The 25,537-nt window shown below is 42.5% G+C and overlaps 1 protein-coding gene across 1 annotated transcript in view; it reads right to left on the bottom strand.

The window, feature by feature from the left end:
* The window catches only part of SLC1A2 (solute carrier family 1 member 2), a 137,526-nt gene that overhangs the window by 45,317 nt on the left and 66,672 nt on the right, over positions 1-25,537 (bottom strand). Inside the window, exons 2-5 of the mRNA XM_019476719.2 lie at positions 6,248-6,387; positions 4,715-4,867; positions 3,716-3,966; positions 155-323 (exon numbers count right to left, since the gene is read on the bottom strand). Of these exons, the coding sequence (XP_019332264.1) occupies positions 155-323; positions 3,716-3,966; positions 4,715-4,867; positions 6,248-6,387 (713 nt within the window). The remainder of the gene's footprint in view (positions 1-154; positions 324-3,715; positions 3,967-4,714; positions 4,868-6,247; positions 6,388-25,537) is intronic.

The raw sequence follows: 25,537 nt of genomic DNA on the forward strand, positions 1-25,537 counted from the left end.
TCAGGTGATGGTAACAACTTCTGGTTGTCTCCTGGCTAGGTCAAATTTTGACTCAAGAGCAGCAAAAATGCCCTCACTCCCAATTACTTCCAGGCTGTGACTGAAAACCAAGAGTGGGTATATTATATATTATGATAAAGAAAAGTTCCTCTACCTAAGACATTCATTCCATCCTTAAATTCAAGCCCCTTCATAATGACCAACTGTTCTTCTGGTGTGGTTTCACTCACTGTCTCGTTCACCATAGCAAAGACAGAGTCAGTGACATTAGAGGGTTCTTCAGTCGGTGGTGGCACCAGTACTTTCTTAGTGACTGTTTGGATCTGAAAGTATTGAAAAAAAAACAGAATCAGAACAGGATTTAATCCATCAGGAAAACTAGGGAACAATAATAAAAACTCATTTTAATTGCACATTCCAAACAGCCTTAGGGAATATTGTTTTTAAACACAGCCTCTATTCTGTCATCTAAAAATAGGCTAGTTTTTACTAGTTCCAAGTGAAAGGATGCAACATTACATTGTGCTGCAAGAGTTTGGCTGCACTGCTTCTGGATAAAGAGACAGTCACAGGCCACCTCCTGAATCAGAAGTGGCATAGTTGTGTTCATCTAGGACTGCATCCAGGCCACTAATTAGCTTTCTTTGTGGACTGGGAAGCAGCATAATCCCAGCAGTGCTAGTAATTAGCCTGTCCACAGTGCCACATTATGGTGGCTACATTCACCCAAACTGGAAATGGTGTGAACTACAACTTGTTCTGAGTTCTGGAAGAACCAACCAGGGTTGTGTCCTGGATTTTGCTCCCAAAAAGTGGGATACAGAGCCACCCCTACACTTAGATCTGCACATTGTTGAGGGGGTGGGAAATCATGGCTTTACTGTGATGGGTTGACAGACTTTTGGTGTTTCAGAAAGAAACATTCTCTAAATATAGAGGGGGGAAAAAAGACACCCAAGGGAAAAACATCACAGACGATGCATGAGAATCTCTTCAGTGGTCCTGACCCTGGCCCACATTCCTCCTACTTTTAACTTTTTTCAGATTTTATTTTTATCTTGGGAATTTTATCATCCTGTGCTTTCTATGTGTGGTGTCAGAGCAGAGCCATAGACATTCTGAGTACTCACAACCGCTGGGGGAGTGAATGAAAGTTGGAGAACCTCATCATTTCTGAGGATAAAGACTCATAATTCTAGTGATGATGAGCCAAGATCAAAGTTCAGGTTCAGACAAGCGCTTTGAAAGTAAAGGTGCTTGACTAGCCCTTCCAGTTGTCATTCTATATCAGATATTTAGAAGGGACAATTAATTGATTTAAATTGACACACTAAGTGTGGGTGAGTTTCATTACAGAAAAATGAGGCTTGCAAATCAATCTTTTAAACCCCAAAATTATTCAAGAGGCTCATATTCCTCCAAGCTCATCCACGTTCAGCTCTTCAAACAAACCCAATTTAACAGACAACCTGAGTTCGTGGCACAACCTTTCCTACCATCTGCAAGACAGAAAGGGGAACTGTAGCTCCCCCTTCTGGATCATGATAGCACAACACTGTGCCATTAATATTTCAAAATAGTTCCAAAATACTTGGCTAGAGTTCTGCAAAACAATCCCTTCAGCTCCAGAGACCATACTATCCCAAGACTGCTTGTACGTTTTAAATGGCCACAGATGTAGCCCTGACAAACACAGGAAAGAAAGGCAGCTATTGATACCACCTGAACCAGGCTATTCATTCCTTTTGTGTCCATCACAGCAATGAATGTTGGTGTCAATGGTATTAGAGGTGCAGATTTAAAATGATGTGGTGGAACCTGCAATAAGCACTCTTTCTCCATGGGCCCCCCAGAGGGAGATCAAGCAAGTTGCTCAAGACCCCACAGGATGTCACTGGTAGGCAGGGGATGGAGGTCTTCCAGTTAGCACCTTTACAACTAGGTCATACTTCCTCACCACCAAAACCAGGTGAGGATAGGAAAGAATTCCAGCTTTCCTAGTAATCAGGAGGAAAGAGAAATTAAATTTCTAACCCAATTCAGCAAGCAGCATATGAGAAGCTGAGGCTAAGAAGTAGTGGGTGTTTCATTTGGAAAGGGGTATGACTTAGTCATGGGAGTGTGGCTTTCGTAGCAGAAGCTGTGGTTGTCCAGACTGAATGTGTGAAGAGTTAAAGCTCATTTGGGCCTTCATGAAAAGCTCCCTGAACTTTCATGGAGTCTGCCCATTGACTTCTATAGGCTTTGGATTGGATCCATAAAGTGTAAGGCTAAGAAAATGTCAGTGGAAGAACAGGCCACATCTAGTGAGGTGAACTGCATTTACTACATTGTATTTACCACGTGTGTATTACACATATTGAGAGAGCCAGCCAAATGACCTGACAGATATTAGTGGCCTGATTCTCCCTTTCTCGTTCTCTCTTTTCAACTCATTCTTTGCTCCTACCTATGAATATTCAAGCAATCTGCTATAAAGTACTACTTAGTCTCTCTTTCATGATACAAAATAGGATAGAAGGAGAGAAATAAAACCCCACTTGCTTTATGAAAACACTTTCAATTTTTCAATTAAAGCATTTGTGATGTTCAGCCAGCCATGGTCTGGCCACACGATGTTCTCATGATGGTTTGGAAGTATTCGGAACATTCTTTTTATAAACCTCCAAAGACTATGGGTTTTTATGTGAAAGTCCAGGGAAGAAACAAAATTAGCCAAGTCTTTTAACAGTTTCAAGCTTTCCAAGCCGCACCCAACCCCCTACTCTGCTCAGTTCTCTTGCCTCTAGCCACAACTCCAGATACCAAACAATGCCAAATGAACCCATTTCAAAACATTTAAGAATGGGTTTGGCAACACATCTTGTTTGGTTCAACAAAAATAGTTAGCATGATTGCCAAACAATTTAGCTTTAGGAAAAAGCTGCTCACATTTAAAAAAAAATGTATTGAGAGAGAAACTGGGAAGTTTGTGTTCTTTGAAAACATTTCTTTTACCCCTTTAAAAATCATGTTAATTTAGTGTAGGTGAAAAGTTATTATACCAAAGCATTTAACTGGGAAATGCAACAAGAGTGTAGGTCTTCTCTACCAGCTACTTGCCATTAAAATATACCTCTGATCTGACCAAGTGGCATCACCTCCATGGTGATTTGACCATTTGGTTGTATTGTCCAAGCAGTCCTCTATTTTCCTGAGCAGCAAGCCGATACATTGTATATGGTAGTAGTTTTTATTGTATATGGTGGTAGGTTTTGTGATGTGGACCCATGTCCATTGGGAACTAGCCTGAGACCACAAGCACATTTTACATAATGCACTGGACATATATCAATCCAGTCACCCACAACCTGACCCAAACTGAAATTCAAACTGGCAGGCTAGAGGCAAGAGGTTTCCAAACCAATCAGCTAGCCAGCCCTCCACAGGCAAATCTCAACAGCATTAAATTCTGTTCCTAAAAGCTTAAGAAAATGACAAGGAAACAGATAGGTTTTAAATTTGAAATCAATTTTAAAAAAAAGCTGTACCTTTAAAACAGGTGGCACACTATTTTCCTTCTTTGCTTAACTGCCAAAGACCAAAGGCCTGTATTTTCTTCATCACTCATTTGTTGCCATTCCCAAAGTGAAAGACAGAAACCTGAATGTGTATCTTGCCAGGTTAAAAGGTCTTCACCTTTAAAAAAAATGTTGCAAAGAATAGATATTTTTACCTGCTGGAAGCATGCTTGGACTAGATTTTCAGGGAACAGATTTCGAATAAGATCCAAGAAAGCATCCAAACTGGACACTTCATCATTCTTCTTTCCTTCTCCCAGCTGCTTCTTGAGTTTGGGATTCCCTGGGTGAATGGCTAAAACCAGAATGACACCCAGCACAGCAGCAATGATAGTAGTGGACATGTAGTAGACCATGGCTCTCGTGCCCAGTCGGCCACTAGCTTTAGCATCCAAACCAGACAGTCCTATGTTTAAAAAGAAGACAAGAAAAGAACACAAAACAAAAAAAACCAAAACAGTCCAATAGGACTAGATATTATACCATTCACTAAATTATCACAAAACATCCTGTTGAATCTGCTTGTGGATCTTGCCACGTTACTTTCTTGTGATATTTTCCTTCCCAGAGGAATTTCTCATAGGATACATGGGGGGGGTATCCTGTAGACCCTCCATTTTTTCTCCTGTGCGAATACCTGCTTAGAGCCCCAGCTACATAAAGAGAACTGGTCAAAAATTACATTCAACCCCACAGATGCTGTTGAGAGATATGAATCATATTCTTTAAGGCAAAAACAAACCCTGTAGAGATTTAGAGAGATGGCACCATATCAGCATTTTGGCACTGATTCCTAAACAGTTGGGCATTTCAAGTGTGACACCACAGTTTAGAGCAACCTATCCTTTCCAACTCTGTACTGTCATTCAGACAAATCCTACTTTGGGAGTGGATGCAACAGTATAAAAGTAAAATGGTGACATTCAGAAGAGCAGCCCATGTTTGTCTAGACATAACCTGTTTGGACCTCAGCCTATGATAATAAATTATGTCAGAACAGAGATGTCCTTGCCGTATGAAATCTAAATACATTATCACCATCTGCAAAAGACTCACTGCCATCACACCATTATTATTTTTTTGCTTCTTAGAAAAATGAACCATGTGGTGTCTTTAACAAGCATCTTAAATTGCTTATCATTAATAGTTCTCACCTGTGATTAAACTGGAAATAATTAAGGGAAGGATCAGCATTTTTAGCATCCTCATCAGGATATCTCCTGGGAAGGCGATTAGCATGATAATGTCAGGGTCAATAGGAGTTGCCAGGCGAAGAAGCCCCCCACACAGTGCACCCAAAATGACACCTGGGAGGAGAATAAGAAAGAAGGTGTGGGGAAGGGAAATAAACCAGAATCACTTTTTCATTACCCAAAAGAACAACCTTGAATTAAAAATGGTTTCAGAATGTGACTGACCCTAAAACATTCTGTGCAATATTTTGCTCCTACACAGTATCTTTCCTGGTGCCCTCTTGGTATTTTGTAAAATGTATCTAAGCCTCACTACACTCTGAGAGACACATGTTTATTTCATATCATCCTCATACAGCTCTAATTTCTTACAGAAGTCCTGGCAGAGAAGGCAGCTGAGGAAAAGGTCCTATTGGAAAACAAGCAAGATCTTGTGATGAAGTTGCATTCAATATTTTTTACCGGTGAAAGGAATAACAACATTGCTTTCTCTGCCTAGATTGCTATTAGTATCCAGTTCACAGAAAGATAAAATTAGAACAGAAAAAACCCATTAGATTATTCCCTGCCAGGAGCAGTGCCTTGAGCAGCAAAGTACTGTACATCACAAGAAGCTCTGAATTGTGTTTCAGTGCTACTGTTTAATAAGTTATGGTTCTTTCCTTGTATAAAGTTGATTCAATAGGGAATAAATGTATTTTTATAATTGTTTGTGATGGTCTCAGGAAAGTACATCAGATATCTTCTAAGGAATGGTTCAAGCCAAAACTCCTTGTCCAAATCTCTCAACTGTAGGAGGGTTGAAGATTTAATAATGTTGACATGGAGGTAAATTTTGCAGATCAGAACCAGCTGTACTTTATCTTAAAGCTGGTCTATCAAGCTGTAGCAATACAGAAAAGGTCTGTGAATTTGCTGCATTTGGCTGTTAGGCTTAGAGTGGAAAAAAAGGACTGGGCATAGGGCCAGTGAACCACAAAGAAATGTCAAACTGTTCCATATTTGGAAGCTGTTAAAACCAGAAGGCAGTTTTCAGAGCTAGATTATTGATCCCAGGCATTGTAACCAGAGAGAGGCAGAAGCTCAGTTCTCCAGAAAAAATAAGAGAAAGAAGATGTATGCTGAGATGTGAAAGTCTCAGGTAACAGAGGCTTTCGGATTTGGCCTTTTAAAGAAACAAAAAGAAAAAGAAAGCTCAATGTATTTAAAGCTGCCAAATGGAATCCATTTCCCTGACCTAAGAAATTAACTCTTATTTTACCCACAAGCTAGTTAGTACATGAAGATCAACAGTGCAGGTTTCCACCCTACTGTGCAAATAATGTGCTCCACACTTGAAGTAAGGGGACCTGGCATACTGGTGTTCCATTCACTTCTTGGCTGATCAGCTGGGACTACCAAGTTTTCTGTAGCTGAACAAAGATATAGACTGTTCAACTACTGGACAAATGGAGAAGCATACCTAGTGTGCAAATAAAACGAGATATATCTTACCAGCTACTGTAAGAGACAGAAGAAGGTTTTTTCGGAGAGACTGACAGAATCGTATGTGTAAGTGTTTGGGTCTTGGTTCCACTGGGCTCAGGTGGCTCTCATGCATCCGCACTTCAACTTGCTTAGGCATATTGTTGGCACTGGAATAAAAATGAATTTACTGGTAAGCATCTATAGAGTACAAGGTGTTGCAAATTAAAGAAAACAGTTCAACTTTAGATTTACAACTATCCCATGCTATTGGGAAATCTGATACTGATCCTAGCCCTTCCCAAAAGGCATAAAAATCTTCAGTTGAAATGATAGTCTTGCCATACATGGGCAAACACACAGCAGCTACTGTAGTGTTAATCCACAATGGGTGTGTCAACACGAGGTGCTTTACTGCACAGTAAAGTGTCACTGCCTACATGTATGCATATTTACTATGCAGTAAATCAGTCTACTGTACAGTTAGCTACTGCCTGTAAATACAGCTAGTAAACTAACTGTGCAGTAGATACTGTGCAGTAATATTCATATACGTGCTAACTGGGAGCAGATTTGCTCCCGGTCAGCCTAGGCAGCAGGAGGCTACAGGGGACAGGGAGCTCTCTGGCGCCGGTCCTGGTGCTACTCAGCTCCCCAGCTTCCCCCATGAGCTGGGAGCCAATCAGCGCCAGGAATGGGGAGCTCTCTGGCCTCTGTCCCAGCTCCTGGCATGGAGATGGAAGCTCTGGAGCAGCTTTGCACAATGCAGTGCTGCTCCGGGGCACAGATGAAGGCTGGATTCTCAGCCCCCACCTGCTGCCTGGAGCTATCCAGCTCTGTGCCAAGCAGGGCAGCTGCCCTCCACCCACCTTGCAGGAGGCTCTCTGGCAGCCACCTCACATCCGGGACAGCTCCCAGCAACCCCATGCCTGGAAGGAGGCTTGCTGGCAGCTAAGTGTCCTGCTGGGCACAGGGCCAGGAGACAGCTGCTGCTGCAGCCAGCCGTGCTTTCCTGGTCCTGTGCCCACTGAGATCAGCCCCATGCCCTTTGTCAGGCCCTGAGCTAGTACCAGGGGCATCTGGAGCTCCTTCTGGTTGCTGAAGGTGTGCAGAGCAGGGCAGAAGCAGCCCTGTACCAGGCTGCTCCCACTGGACACATCCAGATGAACGCAAACATGCAGTATGTGGAGCCACAGGTGCGTCTGCAGTGCTACACACTGTACATGCAAGCATTCCCTGCACTGCTACCTTGCAACATGGGGGGGAGGGGACACACCAGAGCCACACTCTGGCTGATAGTCAGACTCTCAGCTGTAGGAGTGCCATGGCTACCATTTCCCAAGGCCCCCAGGATCCCAGGTAAGGCTGCTGGAGCCAACTGAGTTGCTGGCCCCAGCCTCCCCTACCCCATCTGGGGTAACCTGCTGCATACCAAGGTGTGCCACTGCTACTTATCCCCAGGGAAACAAATGGCAGCACTCATCTGGACACAGCCATTATGAGCAAATCTGCTTCCAAGAGGGAGCACATGGATGTGCTCTACTGTGAATTAATAGCACATGTAGCTGCATCCAGTGAGGAGGAGAGTGAGGCCAAACTTTTAGGTCAGATGCTGTATCATGTGCAGTGGCCAAGTAGCAGGAAGCTTGGAGGAACAATGAAGGTTTGTGTCCTATACGTGCAGGACAAAACTCAGGTGGATTGCCATGAAGAGGAGTCCTGCACAGTGCTCCTCACATCTGCTGCAGAAAGCTGCAGTGTATACTTCCTCTAGTATCTGTCTACACATCTGTTTGGGAGGAAGTTACCAGCTAGCCACAGTCATGACTCTGTGCTCAGAGCCTCAGTAGCAACATCCTGCCCAGCTTCTGCCTGGATATTCTGAGGAACATCTCTACAATACAAGGCCCTAAAAATATTACAAGGAAAACTGAGATCTATATAGTTCAAAAGGGATATTCTTGCATGCAAAATTACATGCATGCTGGAGTTACTGACAGGGAGCCAGATTGCCACTTCTGCTCTTGCTACTTGGTTGAACGAGGCGACCTCTCTGCCATGTAGCCAGCAAAGCCAGATTGTATACAGCTGACTCCATGCCTAAGCATAGGGAATGTGTCAGTGTGGGAGATGAAATACCAAAGGCAAAGTTATAGTGGAGTAGAACATTGTACAACTGGTGTGGGTCAGGCAGCATAGAATCATGGAAATGAAACTGAATCCTTCATGACCCTCAATTCTTCTGTGCCAAAGAGTTCAGGGATTGGGAAGAACTGAGCCAAAATACATTTGATTTATCTATCACTTTTAAAAGTCCTATATTTCTATATGGTAGAATTTATTCCATCAGTCTTGCTCACATGGTCTAGGATAAGTGGTCAACCTGAGGGCACATGTGCCACAAGCGGCACAGGCAGCCTCTGTGTGTGACACATGGAAGATCAGGCAGGGAGCACAGGGCAAGAAGCAGAAAGCTGAGGAAGGGGGGATTGGAGTGGCACTCAGGGAGGATGTAGGGTTATTTTGTGGCACTCCTACTAAAAAGGGTTAGACCCCATTGGTTTAGTATCTTATTCACTGAGCAGTCCATTGAAATCTGTAGGACTGTTCATGCAGACAGCACCATATAATACAAAGGTCCAGAATGGACTCTTATCTGACCTCTGTTGTATTTGTGCATCATCTACTGAGTTTCGGTCACAATTCCAAGCGTTAGTGGGAGGGCAGAATTTGAATAGCTAATAAATCTCAAGTCCCACTGGGAACCAAATATCATTTACAAAGCAGAAATGTATGCACAGAAATGATATCAAACCGAAGACTCAGTCTGTTAGCCACAGGTTCATTTCAATGCAAATTTTCTGATTTACAGATAGGACAGATGCTTAATTCTAAGTAACTGGAATAAGATTACAAGAGCTGAGGGCTGTGCCCAAGTATTGATCTTATCATGTGCTACACAATAGCTTAGACAGGGGTCTTTTGTATTATGGTGTCCAAAAAACTGGAATGGCTAGAACATGAGTTTCTCTTTCTGACTTGCTGCTAAAAATCTCTATGCTTAGAGCAAGGTTTAAAAGTCTAATACATATACGATTAGCATTTGTGGCCATGTTTCATCACATCCTTATTTGCATCTACTTTTAACAGACCTTTACAGCAAACAAATTTCAGCATTAATGATTTTGCTGCCTCCTAAAAAGGCATGCTGGCTTTCAGAATTTCCAGAGTTAATGTATAACAAGTGTAAGCAAGACCCAAGAAGTCATCCTCCTGCTTTACTATGCCTTGGTGAAGCTGCAGCTGGAGTACTGCATCCAATTCTGGGCTCCACACTTTAGAAAGGATGTGGAGAAGCTTGAGAGAGTCCAGAGGAGAGCCACGCTCATGATTAGAGGCAGTGGCAATGCATAGGGGGTGCACGTGCGTCCCCTGACAGGCAGCGCTCCCTGCTTAGGCACCAGGCAGAGGGAGCAGCCACAAGTGCTGCTGCCCCACCTTGCAAGCACCAGCCAGGGAGTGGGGGCGCCAGCTGAAGCACTGCTGGCACTTTCAGGAGTGGCGCTCATGCTTTCCGGTCGTCGCGATTGGCCATGGGGGGATCCCCGCCCCATCAGCGAGATTGGCCATGGGAGGACCCCCCCACCCTCGTTGCTGACTGGCCAGTGGGGGGGGGGGGGGCCACATGCCTCCTCTGACTCAGGTGGCACCAGTCACCCATGATTAGAGGTCAAGAGAACAGGCCTTATGAAGAGAGGCTGAGAGCCATGAGACACTTCATCCTGGAGAAGCGAAGGCTCAGGGTTGACTTGGTGGCAGCCTATAAGCATATAAAGAGTGTGAATCAGGAACTGGAAGAACATTTGTTCACCAGGGCACCCCAAGGCAAGACAAGGTCTAATGGTCACAAACTGCAGGAAGACCATTTTAGACTGGATGTAAGGAAAAACTTATTTACCGTCCGAGTCTCCTGAGTTGGAAATAGACTCCCCCCAGAAGTGGTGCAAGTACCCAGTCTGGATACCTTTAAAAAATGCTTGGATGCTTATTTTGCTGGGGCGATCTGACTGCAGCTGACTTCCTGCCCCTTGGGCAGGGGGCTGGACTAGATGATCTTGTGAGGTCCCTTCCAACCCTAATGTCTATGAAATCTATGAAATCTTTTCATGTGGAAGCCACAGTTTTCAATTTTTTGAGATCTGAAGTGAAGCATGCAACATGGAAATAGGCTCCCAAAAGCATTCTGAAAATTCCTCTTAAGCACTCGGCATCTTCCGCTCTCACTGTCTTAGGCTCCTAAGCATTTCACATGACTGACAAGTTAGAGAAGAAGAATCCTCCAGTGATATGATAGATTATTCTTATTTAATCAGCCGTAAAGATTTCTATCAGCTCAGCTTCAAAGTTTTTTGAGAGCATGTGAGAAGATAACACTTGGTTTATTGTGAATATAGGATTAAATGAGTAACACACCACACTAAAGGGTTCAGATGAAATGTAAAATGGGCTGTAATTCCAGAGTGTGGATCCAAGCTTGTCAATGCCCTAGCATGTTTATACCTGGGATGTAAAGTTTTAGTAGCTAACTAAATGCTGCTGATGTACAGCCCTTGCAAATTTGAACTTCATGGTCACTGGCCCACCATCTTATATCTCCTTGAGTAGACAAGTCTGGCACCCATCCCATACTTAAGCTTGCATTTCTTCCTTCCCCTGTAGTGCAGGAAGGGGATAATAGAGTGGAACCCTGGTGGCACAGGATACTATACTGAGATTACAACCAGTTTTGAACCCCAGGGCCACATCCAGACATGCAGGGGTGTGTGCTTGCAGCGGCACAAATTGCCACAGCACAGGCCCCTGCGTGTGCACTTCATTGTGGGACAGATTGTCACACAATGGACAAACTGGTCACAGCAGGGGCACAGGTGAGGCAGCACAGAAGCCTGACCAGCAGCCACAGTGTTGCTTTGGATGGCTTGGCCTCTGTGTGTGCCAGCGCATGCTTGTTGTCTGGGCATTGTGCTGCTTTACACTCTAGGAAACCCCAGTGGCAAATTTTGGCCCTGCACTGCAAATTTGCGGTGCAGGGCACATTTTAACATTCATTGTGTGTGGTTTGTGGTGCCACAAAGAGGTTTGTGACACCACAAACTGCACACCCCTGCATGTCGGAATGTCAGAGATCTAACATAACACTTTTCATGAGAGCAAAGGCAGTAGCAGCAGTTTCCATACTACGGTACAGACATTCAAAAAGCACAAGGTGGAATCAATCTAAGTGACATAGTTTTCTGTAAGCAGTATAGTTTAGATTGGTAGCGAACAAAATATGCATTCGTCCTTTGGTGAGGAGGGGGGCTATCTTAGAGCAGTTTTTTTAAACCAGTCTATGTGTGCTGAACTTCTGTTCTGTTATGGGTACAGACCAATTTTGTGCACCGAACTTCCATTCTGTTACAGGTATAGACTGGTTTCTGGTCCTTATACCAGTAAAAATGTAATGTCTGTTCCTGGCTTAAATGTTTACCTATGTATGTATTCCCTTTATCAGCAGTTAGCACCTATACACAATTTTATCTCAAAATGTTTCTCAGAGATGGGAAACTTTCCCATATTTTTAAAAATATTTTGAAGGAAAGATTTCTTCTCATTTCAACGTTTTCATTATGTTTATTGTTTTCAGAAAAGTGTTCAAGTAAAACATATTTTCTCTCACTTTTTCAAATAGGTAAGAAAAAGGAAGAAAACTTAGAATTGGTGAACAAGTTGGATTTTTCCTACTGGAACTAAACGGAAATTAAAAACCTACACACCATAGCAGCCTCCTTTGCTTTTCATTAAAAGGCAAGTTTCATAAAATATTTCAGGGTCATCAACCAGCTTGAATAATAAGAAGTACAATTCTGGAGACCTATTTACTGCTCCTTATTTGGGGCTAAGCCCAAGGACGCACATTATTCTTCTTTGGAATGTTCATTTATGAAAAGATAAAAATTGTTGTAGATTTAATTGAAACTTTTTTTAAAGATTATTTAGTCTGAGAAACAGTGTCCAGTTGTATCTATCCAAGAAACAGCCATGCAACAAGCCAGCTGCTGAAATGTTTAGCAATCCATCCTCATGCCATTACGTGGCTCTGACTTCAGTCGTGTAGTTTTGTATTTGAGCATAGCACTATAAAATAAACACGCTATTTAAAGAGAATGTATACACCAACCAGTAGAAGATAGCCAGAAAGCTTACCATAGGATTTAATACTATTAAATAGTATTAATAGTATTAATAATACTATTCCTCTTTGCATCAGTAAGTATTATGACTCAGTGACTGAACAGAATTTTTTAGCAGTTGAAAATTACCTTTCAGTTAAAATAAATAGTTTCCACTATGCTGTGTTTCCACTTCTGTGCTTCTTGCAGAAATTGCTGAAGTATTCTTAGCTGCTTAATTGAAATATGTTACACCAAAATCATCCATAGTGTAACTTCATTGAAGATAACATACTATGACATAGATGAATTAAAACTTTTCTTTTCATGCCTGTCCTAAATGACATACAAAAAACTAGAACTCCTGGTTCCAAAATGATACCTTTTCGTATGTCTTTTTGTCTCAGACCAACACAGCTACCAAGTACACCCCTGAAACATGGAAGATGTCCTAAATGACACACTTTAGAGGACCAGACAACAAGCCTTGAGAATAGCCTGCTCTGGGCTATATAAGCAGAACCTATGAAAACTTTCAAAGTAAAATGTTTCCTTCCAGCAAAGAATACTTAAATATAGTGCCAAGGCTGGGAACGTGTGATCCTAATAACTGGCAAAAGTGTAGTCATCAGAAAGTGCACATAAACTGAGGACAACATTCATACAGCTGGATGGTGAATGAAGAGTACTATTTGATCCCTGATCCTACTTAATCCTTAGCCTCCATGGGATGTAAATTGCTCTTGGTAGATAAGGGAAGGAGTGCCCATGTTCCCAGAAGAATTTTATTCTTATTTCTGTTAAGACCCCTTTACACTGCTCTGACATTATAGTCTATTTCCTTTTAGATGACCTCAGTATTTAGGATATTACCCACAGAAAATCCAGGGCACTTGGATAAACTGTCAATTTTGAACTGTAGGTTATTTCACTTTATGGCTTTAATGCATTTGTGCATTTGTGTAACAGTGCAATAATTCAAGAGAAGATTTCATTAAAATACCAGTACTCTAATTTCCAAGGATTTATTTTCCCCTCCTCATTGGAGATGTGTTGGGGAACATGGGGGAGAGGGGCATATGCTCCCCCCCACCCCCCGACTTCTGTGCTGACTGCAGGGTGCAGGACATAAGGCTGCAGCCTGGCTGGAGCCAGGACCTGGCAGCAGCAGGGGCAGTGCAGAGTTGTGACTCCCCATGGCAGCATCATCATGGAGTTGTGCCCCCCAACTGTCAGCACTTACGCATCATCTATTCACCTCCTCCTACTAACCTGTAGTCATATTTCTATTAAGTTTTTCTACATCCTCATATGATAGGCTTTCACTTTCAATTACTCCTTACCTTCACATCAATGGACATAAATTAAATGAGGGAAAACCAGCTTTCTCTGAATCATTGTGTATAACTCACTTCAATAAAATTAAAATTAATGCTGGGAGTGTCATCACAGTGTGTTTAGTCAATCACAAAGAAGCTGTTCAACATCTCAGAGAGCCCCTGTAGCTTGGCAGAAGCCTGCAGTGGAAATGCATGGCATACATTATAGGCTGAGACCAATAAGCAAAGGTGGTGATACTGAGTACAAAATAAATTACCCAAGGCTGTGTATAATTTGAGAGAGTTCTTTCTCCTGTGTCAAGCAATCAGTCAGCTACCTCACCATATAAAGATCAGCCCTATGTGAGTACTACTGGAAAATTAGTGCTGGGTTTGGATTTTTGTTATTGTGAGCTATTGCTTTAAAATAGAGTTTATTTTGAGGGTTTGGGGAGTGATATATTAGAGATGTGGTAGCAAAGGTTGCAACTAAGAGATTTAGTACAATATTACACTGCCTGGAAAGGAAGATAGCAAAAAATATAGGACTTTGTATAAGTAGTAGCTGTCACTTCAGTGGGGAGGCATCTTAGATTTGGTCTTTAGAAGACTTGCAAATGATGCAAAGTTTATTCTTAAACCATAGCATTAGTTCAGTTTTCTTTCTGATAGACTGCTGTTTAAAGGCCAGCCTAGGGGTTACCTTCCTTGAACATCAGAATGCACTGACAAAAAGGGGAATGTTGATCTATCTCAAAAGCTTCTACTGTGTCACTAACTCATTTTCAGTGGCTGAAAGTTGGTTAAGTTTGGGTGTGTTTCTACTTTGAAAAGCCACTGTATGTGGAACATAGGTTCTTTATTTACTAATTTTAGTGGATCCCCACCAAATAGCCATCATTCCTCATTTTAGCTATCAGTGAGAGGTTAATTTGGCTTGTAGTACTGTTTCTGATAAATAAAGGTCCTAATATAGTGGTAGGGAATGTCCCATCAGGACTCCCTATTGGAATATAGACATAAAGGATGATAGCTTATGAAAGAGTAACTTTTTTTCATGGAGTGGTGAGAACAGGGCCATTTTCCACTACTCTCAAGAATAAGACTTTGTACTCCATCATTAAACAAACAACTCATGGTCAAATCCTTATTTGTAGTTGCACAACGATTACTACTTGTTTCAGTCCACTGTGGCAAATTCAGAGCAATTCAGCTTTGTCAAAGAGATTTTCTATGACCAGAAATGATGACCCAGTACTGTGGCCCTTACAGATGAAGCTGAACTTTGGAAATGCTGTTGTGTCTGTGAAGTTCATATTGGATTTAGCATTGCTATTACTATGTGTCAGCCAGTTACCAAAGAGTGGATTACATCCTGCTAAGCCGCCTTTGTCAGGTTTAAGTCATCTGCCTCTTTTCAAGTATCAAAAATAAACAAGCCTCCCTACAAAACAAAAGCAGAAGATAAGCAGATAAGACTAAAGGGCTTTTAAAAACCTCTAGGCCATCACTAAAGCCCATCACTGAATTTCAAACATATGATGAATGTCTCCTTTTTTTATTTGTATGGGAATAATGAATTCTGAGTAGTGGCCCAAATAGAGCCTAAGGTCTCTTGCCCCCGGGCTGGATTTGGCCCAGAGAATGGCATTACTAGTAACACTTTGAAATACAACTTCCTTTTCATAGCAGGACTATAAGCTGATCTTTTTGCATCTACTTAAAAGCTTGATTTTTTTTCCTTTCTTTCAAGCAAACCTGAAACACACTGTAGATATGGGCATGTACAAGTGAAAGCACAGTTGTTTCCAAATTAGTTACCAATTGTATTTTCTCTTTCTCTCTCTCTCTTTCTCTCCCTCTTCCTCCCTCTCCCTACCATTGTTCCCAACAGAAAAATTAGGCAGTCATTTAGGGAAAAGCTTTGAACAGTTCATTTGACTTGGCAGCATTTGAAGTGCTCCTACCTTGGAGGTATTTAAGAGGAGGCTTGACAATTACCTAGCTGGAGTCATATGAGCCCAGTATTCTCTCCTGCCCAGGGCAGGAGGTCGGCCTTGATGATCTACTTAGGTCCCTTCCAAGCCTACATCTATGAATCTATGAAGTGAAGCTCTGTTTTTTGTTTTTGCTGTTTTTAAACCCTAGAGAATTGGCATGAGCTTTCTCCTAAGTAAAAACTTCCCTGAACAGGTTCACCAGTTTTTAAGCCTTCCTGGAGGGTCTTAGAATTCAGTAGATAAAGGGCAATTTTGAGAACATTTTTAAAGAAGAACCAAGGGAAAGTGTTATTTGAAGTTGAGAGTGCCCTAGCTTGGTTTGACTGGAATATAGGACATTGTGGCATGGGATCTGAGAAAGAAGGCTGTATGGTTCATGGACAAGCAGAGACATAGCATAAAAAAAATATTCCCTGGGCAGCTGTGTCTCATCCTCCATCACCTCACATTCTGAATCAGGAATAAATCAGAGAGCTGGGTGACATGTGTCCATGGACTATGAGGATGCTTGACGATTACCTAGCTGGGGTCATTTGAGCCCAGTTTTCTCTCCTGCCCAGGGCAGGGGGTCGGACTAGAAGATCTGCAAGATCCCTTCCAACCCTATATCTATGAATCATACTTTTCTATAGTAGTAGTAGAGTTTGCTGATGCTGGGGGTAAACTCACTTTATTTTTTTGCTGCCAAAGCCTATGTCCAGAGGGCAGAAAAAATGCTGAACTCAGTGGCAAAAAATGGGAAACAGTTCTCCCCCTAGCAGTAGTTAACTTTGCTGCTGCTCTACAAAACCATGATTACTAGAATGACTTGTGCTAAGACACCTATTGCTTTCACCTGAATTGCTGCTTCCTGGAGCTGGAAAATGCTAGCAAAGGGAGAGAGGCAGCAGTGAGGTAAGCTTCATCAAGTAGCATCTGGGTGAAGCACTTCCTCCCCCCATCCTATCTAAGTTATTAAACAATTGGTTATTAAGCATGAATCAAATTATTTGTACTATAAAGACTATAAATGATTTCTGCCACTTCGTGGGAAGATATCTAATTGTATACCTGAAAACTCAAAGGCAATTTAAAGCAGTAAACTTTGGGAAGCCGTGTATAGGAAGAGGGGGGGGAGAATCAAAATGATGCTTTAGATAGCTTTCCTTTTTAAAGAAATGTCAAGCAAAATGATGGAAGTTTCTGAAGACAGCTGTGGAGAGGGGAAGAGGGTCATAAATTGCAGAAAGCCTGAATGAATCTGTTCTGGATTATCATAACTGGTGGATGAGTGCCAAATATCACACCACAGAGTCATGTCTTCTGACCCTGGACTGCCTGATTATGGAAAGTGTGCTGGAAACATGCTGTTTCACCATAGGAGAGGGTGCGTGCATGCATAAATAAGTTTCTGGAATGACAAGACCTGGTAGAAATGAACACTTTGAGAATTAGGCTGAAATCCTCCAAGCTATTTAGGATCAATGGGAATTAGATATATAAGCACCTTCTGGGGATATATATCCCCAACAACTAGAAATGCAAATTCCTCAGCACTTTAACTGTTATGAGCTCACCAATATGAAATTTGCAGAACTGCTTGAAAACTGAAACATTTGTGTGGCGTCTGAAGTCTGTGGCTAGTTCTCGGAGTGGATTCAGTTAAGAATTGGTGTATGTTTTATACTGCAAGCTGCTTTCTCTGTGGTGTGGCATCTCTATAGTAAGATTTAAGGGTGATGTAATTCAAGCTAACCCTTCCTTTTAAGAGGAAAGAACTTTAAAATATTTCACATTCTGGTGTATGAGAACACCTCCCACTAACCTTAATGGTAGAGAATCCTGCTTTAATTGTTAACAAAACCTTTAGATTAATTTACAAAAGGCAGGTATGTGCTATGCTATTATCTGCTATCCTACCAGAACAATACATGGTGATCAATTGTATTCTGTGGTCCAGATCCCCAGATTGATACAAGCTGAGCATTTGGCCCCATCTATTTATTCATACTCTTTAAACAGGGCACTTACTGTAAATATTTGTGTGAGACTTTGGCAAAGGCTCTGCATCATCTTTGTTCCTGAATCTAGGCCAAAACCATTTAATCACAGAATCATGGAAAGTTGTGGTTGGAAGAGATCTTAGGAGGTCATCTAGTCCAGCCCCCTGCTCAAACCAGGACTACCCCAACTAGGTCATCTCAGCCAAGGCTTTGTCTACCAGGGTCTTAAAAACCTCTAATATAGGAAGTTATAAAACAGGTTAGGTACACAATGTCCAAATAAGTGGCATGTTTCTGCATAACTGATGCACCAAGAGAAACAGTTTAGAACACCAAGCTGTAATTTAAACCATGCTGCACAATAACTATGTTTTATTTAATGATGCACATGTGGCATTTTCCCTTTAACCTGACAACTTTCTGATAGGGATTTATAAAGTCAGGAAATAATGCTTAATTAGCATGGTATTGTATATCAAGGCAACATAGAGACCAAAAGAATTAAGCAAGAAATCACATTTCTGTTATGACCAAGAATGTGATAATGATGTGCCTTTCTATACAGGAATAATGAAATCATGTGCTTAAAGGCAGGTATGGTCATGGTCCTGCCTTTCTCCCAGGGTTGTGCCAGGTGTCACACTGGGGGGCAAAAAGGTTGTGAGATGATGCTTGACAAGCACCGTTTCCACTCCAGGAGTATTGGCCAAAGCTCTGTAAGGAAGTTGTGAAAGGATAAAGGTAAAAAATTGCAGCAACTCCAGGGCATGTCTTTTGTAGATGGCTGCATATTATAGAAACTAAGGACAAGGGTTATTCTCACAGAATTCAGAATAGATCATGAGAAAGATGTACTGAGCCAAGGAGCAGCTGTTACCCTGAACTTCAAGAAATTATTCTCTCGGGAGAAATGGACTCCAAACAGCCCAATGTTTTTAATCCTACATTTCATGAAGTTCTAAAATGAGTTCTTATTAGGCCTCTGGGTGGACATTTGGAGTAAACAAAATTCAATCAAAATTTCTCTGGCCTGGTGCATAATTTGGCAAACCAGTGCCAGTGGTATAAAGTGTGTAAGAGCAGGAAAAATGTGGGCTGTGGGGGAAAATTGTCCAGGTTTCTACATCATGCCCACTGTTACTACCTTTACTTTAATTCTTTATTTTATCGTAGTATATTTGTGCCTTAATAGTAATGTAGTGATATGCTGAGCTATGAGATCTGCAGGCCTGTGGGCAGCTTCCATCATTCAGGAAAAGAAATTAAGACTCCAAGTATTAGTCTTTTCAAAGACATTTCAGTGTTGATTTAACTGTCCTCATAACAAAAAAACACATCAAATGAAAAATAATAACCTTGATTTTCCTGCTTTACCCTCATAATAGCGGTAATAACACAACTTTTCCTCTTATACGCAGTTTCATTGTCCTTTTGTATGCCACCCTAAGCAATCAGGTGACTGGCTTATTAATTCTGAATCAACTACAATACTTTACATTGCCAACAAGCACCTTGAGGCTTGTATGAGTAGTTCTCCATTGTCCTAATGATTTATCAGCTCAGCTAGAAAAGTCGACAGATTTAAAGGTTTTCTCTAACTTCCAAATGTCATAACATTTGAGAGACATGACTTTTTCATGTTTGCATATCTTGCTTGAAAGCCAAACAGTCACAGATGGAAAGAAGTTTAGCTAGATTTCATCTAGATACTATGAAAGGAAACTTTTAATTAAAGATGACATTGTGTTCCATGGCCTTTCATCTAAGTGATGTTCATCAGCAAGCCAATGTGGACCAGATGACCTTTGATGTTCATTCCAACCCTGTAATTATGTGATGAAACTCTGAATACAGTGTTTATCAATAAATAAGCATAGTCTTGCATATTTGTTGTCAAACAGCTGCCATTCAATGCTTACTGTGCGAGAGAAACTCTTTTTTACAGAAAATATTACAGAAGATTAATGACTGGGAAGTTTGCTAAGAGAAACTCAGATCCCTACATATGTAATTATATTACAATATATATTAGTGAATTGAAACTCCTATATTGCTTCCCTGTATCTTAATGGACTTGAACTCTGTGCAGAATGATGTACCTTTGCTAAATTCTGAAGGTTTCTCATAAGGCAGTATTAAAAACTTCAGTTCTGATTTTATCATAGTGAATTCTGAGTTAAGATTTAGCTTCAAATGGATTCACTCTCATTTAATGGTCAGAAAGTAGGGGTGCACTAATAGAGATTTTTGGGGCCAATACTGATAGCCAATTTTTAAGAAGGCATATCAGCCAATACCAATCCGATTTTCAATAAGCAGCCTGGCAGCTTGAAGAGCAGTGTCCAGCTGGTAAGTCTGTTGTGCTGGAAAAAGAGGGGGAAGAGAAGGGTTGTGTGGGGGGTGCAAATCAAGGCCCCTGCAGTGAGGTGGGGAGTGGGGTGAGGCTGGGGCAGGGGCTAGGGCAGGCTCCACTCACCCACGGCAAGGTGTGGCATGGGACAGAGCTGCGGCTTGTCTGAGGGTCCAGGGTGGGGGGAACAGCTTCCACTGCTGCGTGCACCCCAGGAGGGCATAGGGGGACATGTGCCCATGGATCTACATGCTGAGTGGGGCGCATTGCCACTGTGGGCTGGGGCCAGGTTTGTGCTGGGCTCTTCCCAGCAGGCAATGGGCTGGGCTGCACTTGGGGTGAGTGGCAGTGGTGCTGGGAAGGGGCTATGGGGGGGCTGCAGCCACCCCAAAATTCAGCATAGTCCCCCCCAACCCCCTCTCCCAGCACCACCACCACCCACCCCAAGCCCAGCCCAGCCCAGCCCAGTCCCCACTGGGAAGAGCCCAGGACAGCCCCAGCCTCAGCCTGCAGTGGCAGCCAGCCCTCACCACACATAGATCCGTGGGAACATGGCCCCCATGCTACCCCAGGTGGACACAATTGCAGGAGCCGTCCTCGCCTCGCACCCCCCAGACAAGCCGCGCCTCTGTCCTGTGCCCTGCCCCGGCCCAGCCCAGCTGGGCAGCACCTGCCCCTGCCCCAGCCCTAGCCCTAGCCCTAGCCCTAGCCCTAGCCCTAGCCCCACTCCCTCCCTCATCCCAGGGGTCTTGATCTGTAGCCCCCATGACCCTTCCCTTCCCCCTCCCCTTCCACCACAACAGACTTACCAGCTGGGCACAGATCTCCAAGCTGCCAGGCTGTGCTCCTCACCACATGCATGCTGCGCTTCGGCTGCACACATTCACGGGGCATTTACCGGCCATATTATTAGCCACAATAGGCAAAAAAAAGGCAATATCCAATACAGTCAATTTTCTTTATATTGGTGCTGATCGATATTGGACCGATGTATTGGCGCACCTCTATCGTAAAGCGTCTAGCACAGGAGTGCTCAATCCCTGGCCTGCAGCCAGCTCTCACAATGCAGTGTCATCTGGCTTGTAGAGCTTCCTATGGATCCATGGGGAGCCCTGGGGGCCACAGCCCTATATGCTAGATTGCTGTTACAAGGCCCAATCCTGGCATGTGGGGCTGGGCAGAGGCACCATGGTTTCAGTGCATGTGAACCAGCCAAGGCCTCATGGGCACAATCTGGCCTGATCCTGGCATGTGGGATCCCATCCAGCCTGCAGACTAGCCTTGCACAACTTCTCTGGCCTGCAGAGCCAAAACACTGAATACCACTGGTCTAGCATAAGCAGCAGACTGCATCTGTAATATATCATTGTGTCTTTAATTTCATAAGATGAATAAATAATAAGTATGTGGGAAAATTTTTCAGTCATCCAACAATGCACCTATATGAAAAATCCCTCCATCTGCTGACACACCATGCTACTTTTTCTCTCACTTTCTCTCCCTCTATGATTTTCTCCTACTGTCTTCCTTGTTTCCGGCATAAAGCCAATACTACTAGAGCAAAAGCTAAAGATACATTTAATCATTGCTATTTTGTCCCAAGGACACTAGTTCTTTACCAGAGTTGTTTTTGACCAAAATCTGCTCTTGTTACTCATAAGAAATATTTTAATCTTGTTACTCATAAGAGCAGTGCCATTTAAAGCCTTTTGTTGTTTGGCCCCCTAAAAAAGAAAAGAAAAATACTTGTTTTTTTTTTAATTTTTATTTTCAGACACTACCTTCCTGCTGCATGTCAGAGGGATTATAGAAATCAAGTGTAGTATAATAGAATCTCTTGTGACAAAGTATTTTAGGTCCTAAAGCTTTGCGTGTGCTGTTTTATCCTTTTTGACAGCTGTTCCTTAGAGTAGTGTTTATGATCAGTGCAGCCTGCTTTGAGTGCTTGCCATCTGGTGGAACCAAAAAGGGGGTTTTTTTGTTGTTGTTTTTCTGCAGAGGAAATCCTAAAATGCTCCAGTAGTTTTCACCCCATGTAAGCCATCTTTTCCACCACCTTGTATTCTTTAATGATCAGCTTTTCTATAGCATCCCATTCAACAAAACAGAAAGGCAGTTTCTGCATTGCTGATCCTGTTCCTAGAACATAGTATGAGAGTGCCGAGTGCCTCTTATAGACGCTCGCAAAATTTATGATCATATGTTCATATATGGGTGTTATCTATTACTTTTTATGAAGTATAATAGGTACGTTCATGGCACTTCACAAATTAATAAAAGGCCAGGGGCCTTATTCAGGAATAATGAGAGTCTGGATATAGTCAACCTACAGGGTGTGTCTACACGAGACACTGTTGCTGTAGCAATGCATTATGGTGATGTAGTGTTGGTGGGCAGAAACCGTAACACTGCAGTTATGTTGCTGTAGCAACTCACTCCCATACATGTTTCTATGGCGACGTAGCAGCTAAAAATCACTGCGCCACCATCGCAGCATAGTAACAATGACACTGTAGGGCACGTTTAGACATGCCCATAGATGCATCTCAAGTTGATGCTGCTTACGTACTGAGGAAATGGAAGAAGGTTTTGCATACAAAACACAGGGTGGTCTACAACTAAGTACCAAATCCTAAAAATGTGAGATACTTTCCAGCATTTGAGATACCCAGGGGATTTCTGGGTTTTCATAAGTTAGACATTTTCTAAAGATCCTACTTCTGCAGACTATGAAGCACTGGATCATAGGAATGTAGTCGTCTTCTCAAACCATCAGGTTCAGTCCCTAGTATTTTCAGGAATACATTTTTCCAAAGGTTGTCCATTCTGACCCCTCTGACACACGACAGCCACAGAGTACCCTATGGAGGAAAAAAAAGAAAAACCCAACAACATCCCCCCAGGTAAAAAGTATGGGAGACACGGGTGCTTCCAATGTCTCGCCACTGCAATTTGCTGGGCACAAAAACATTGCACATCTTGCAATCTTAGTTGGTTACAAGACTAGTAGTGCTTTAGCAGGGAAGATGCTGTAATTCAGGATAGAAGAGCACAATTCTTGTGTCCTATATTAAGGGTAGCTCCTTGACCAAAAGAATTGACATTTTACAGTGATACACAGAACTGAAATACGTGGCTATTATGTGCTTGTGGATATTCACAGAACACTGACTACATTCCCCGTCCTGTCCAGGCCTGGAACAGGCTCTTTGTACAACCTGGGTTGAATTCCCTTGGTCAATTTTTTTTTTTTTTTTTTTGGATTCTGGAAAGATCCTGATGAGAAATTAAGGCTATTATAGCCCAGACATGACATTATTTTCTTCTTAATACCAGCAAAATAATCCTTTCAGTGTAAACTCAAGCATAAAAATTAAAAGAATAGCAGTATATGTCCCAGTAAATGTTCCCCTATTACTTCTTGTGATTTTTTATTTTTTTTTAACATCTGACAGGTTTAAAAAGAGACCAGGTTTATGTTTACATAGGTAATCTTTCAAAGTTGTCTCATCTTGTAAACTACATTAAACAGGGGGTTTAGCTTAACTTATGCTCAGACATGCCTCTTAAGTGATGAATTGCACATTGATCTTTGCCCCAGACATATTTTCTTAGGCTATCTGTTGTCTGTGACAAGAGTCCAAAGAATATTATGTAAACATAATCCCTGATGAAATATTGATGTGCTATATGGTACTGAAACAATGAAATAAAAAGTCAAAACCTGATGATAAAGTCTTTTGGGCTAAATCCTGAAGTTTTTATTCAGTTTTCACTCTAGCTTTTACTGAAGTCACTGGATGTTTATCTAAGTAAGCACTATGGAAAATCTAAGCCTCCTTCAGAGTGAGCTTTTGCCAACATATAAAAAAGCAGGCCATTAACTATCCCAGTAATTGATACCTTCTAAATTTTAGAAAGGCTATAAAAGGTCTAAGCATGAAGCACTGAAAACCTATGTGTACAGACCTGTTATAACTTGTACCCACTTATTAACGAAGGTGAGATGTGCCCTGCACAGTGAACCACTAACAGAATAAATATGCAAAGCTCAAAGCTCAGTTACAGCAGATGTCACAAACCCATATGCAATTCTTTTCTCCTCTGATTTAAAATACTGGGAGCTCTACTGCTACTGCAGTATGTTAGCATTTCATCCCCAGTGCACCAAAGTGCCAAAGCATGTACTTAATTCAAGACATACTTAAGTGCTTTGCTGAATAGAGGCTTTACCCAATAGAATCACGCTTGCTAAATGCAGACATTCAAGGGGGTTAGGGAGAGGTTATATTGCATTAAAAATGGCCACCTGATCGAACTTAGCTCTCACAGGCGCAGACTTTACACTTAGACCTGGTCTCAGTGATGGGAAATCAATCTGAACCTGTAACAGTACAGAAGTTCCAAGCACACAGACATGTCTAAAATGACAGAACCTAGTCTTAGATTGCCCTGGATTGATGTACATACAAACTTAATCAGTCTAGGTTAGACCATTGAATTGAAGTTCAGTACAATTACCTGCAAAGTCCCAGGGCTGGAAAAGCCCCGCTGCTGGCCTCAGTCCCAGGCCTACCCACTCCCCAGGCACAGGGCTATTTTTAGCCCCTCACCCCCCTCCCAAATATCCCAGCTCCTCCTTCCACCAAGCCCCTTACCCCACAAGTCACTCCCAGTGCCAGATTTATTTGTGTTTATGGATGCTGGGAGCCAAGAAAATAAGTATTTGGGGGGGGGGGAAGGAGGAAAGAGATGGGGGTGTAGGTTCACTGAGTGGTCAGGGGGCTAAAAATAGCCCCTAGTCCTCCCCAAGACCTTTCCCCCCACAAGCACCCCTGATCCCACCAAACTCCCCAAGACTCCAGCAATCCCCCACAGACTGCACCTGCCCCCCACATCACTCCCACAGATCCTCCCTGGCCTCCAGATCCTCGCACAGATCCTACTTGCCACCCTGATCCTCCTGCTCACCCAATCCCCCACAGATCCTGCTTGCTCCCTGATCCCCCCTGCAGATGCCTGATTCCCACCCCAAGCCTGCTACCCCCCCATCCACACAACTCCCCTCCTGCTAGCCCCCCATCCCAACTTACCTTAGACTGACTGCCTATTTTTAATGTGGTCTAACCTCCCCCTAACCCTTCCCCTCCCCCAGCCAAAACATCTGCACTTAGCCACTGGTAAAAAAAGACACCATTTTCCTGTAAAAGAAATGACAGCTGCCTAACAGAAAAATCAGCCAAATATAACAACTATTATAATTAAATAATGATGTGGGATAATCCAGGCTTTTAGCCAATGGTGGGACACATCCTATCCTCTTTACTCTTTATTGGCATTCTCCCAGTACAATGATGACAGTCTCCCAGCAAAAAGGGCAATCACTGATGAGCCTATGGATGACTGAGGAGTCCAATCCAAGATCTGAATGTTTAACTGCAGACATGGCAAATAGTT

The sequence above is a fragment of the Alligator mississippiensis genome, chromosome 2 (assembly GCF_030867095.1).
Source record: "Alligator mississippiensis isolate rAllMis1 chromosome 2, rAllMis1, whole genome shotgun sequence".
In the NCBI taxonomy this organism is placed as follows: Eukaryota; Metazoa; Chordata; order Crocodylia; family Alligatoridae; genus Alligator; species Alligator mississippiensis.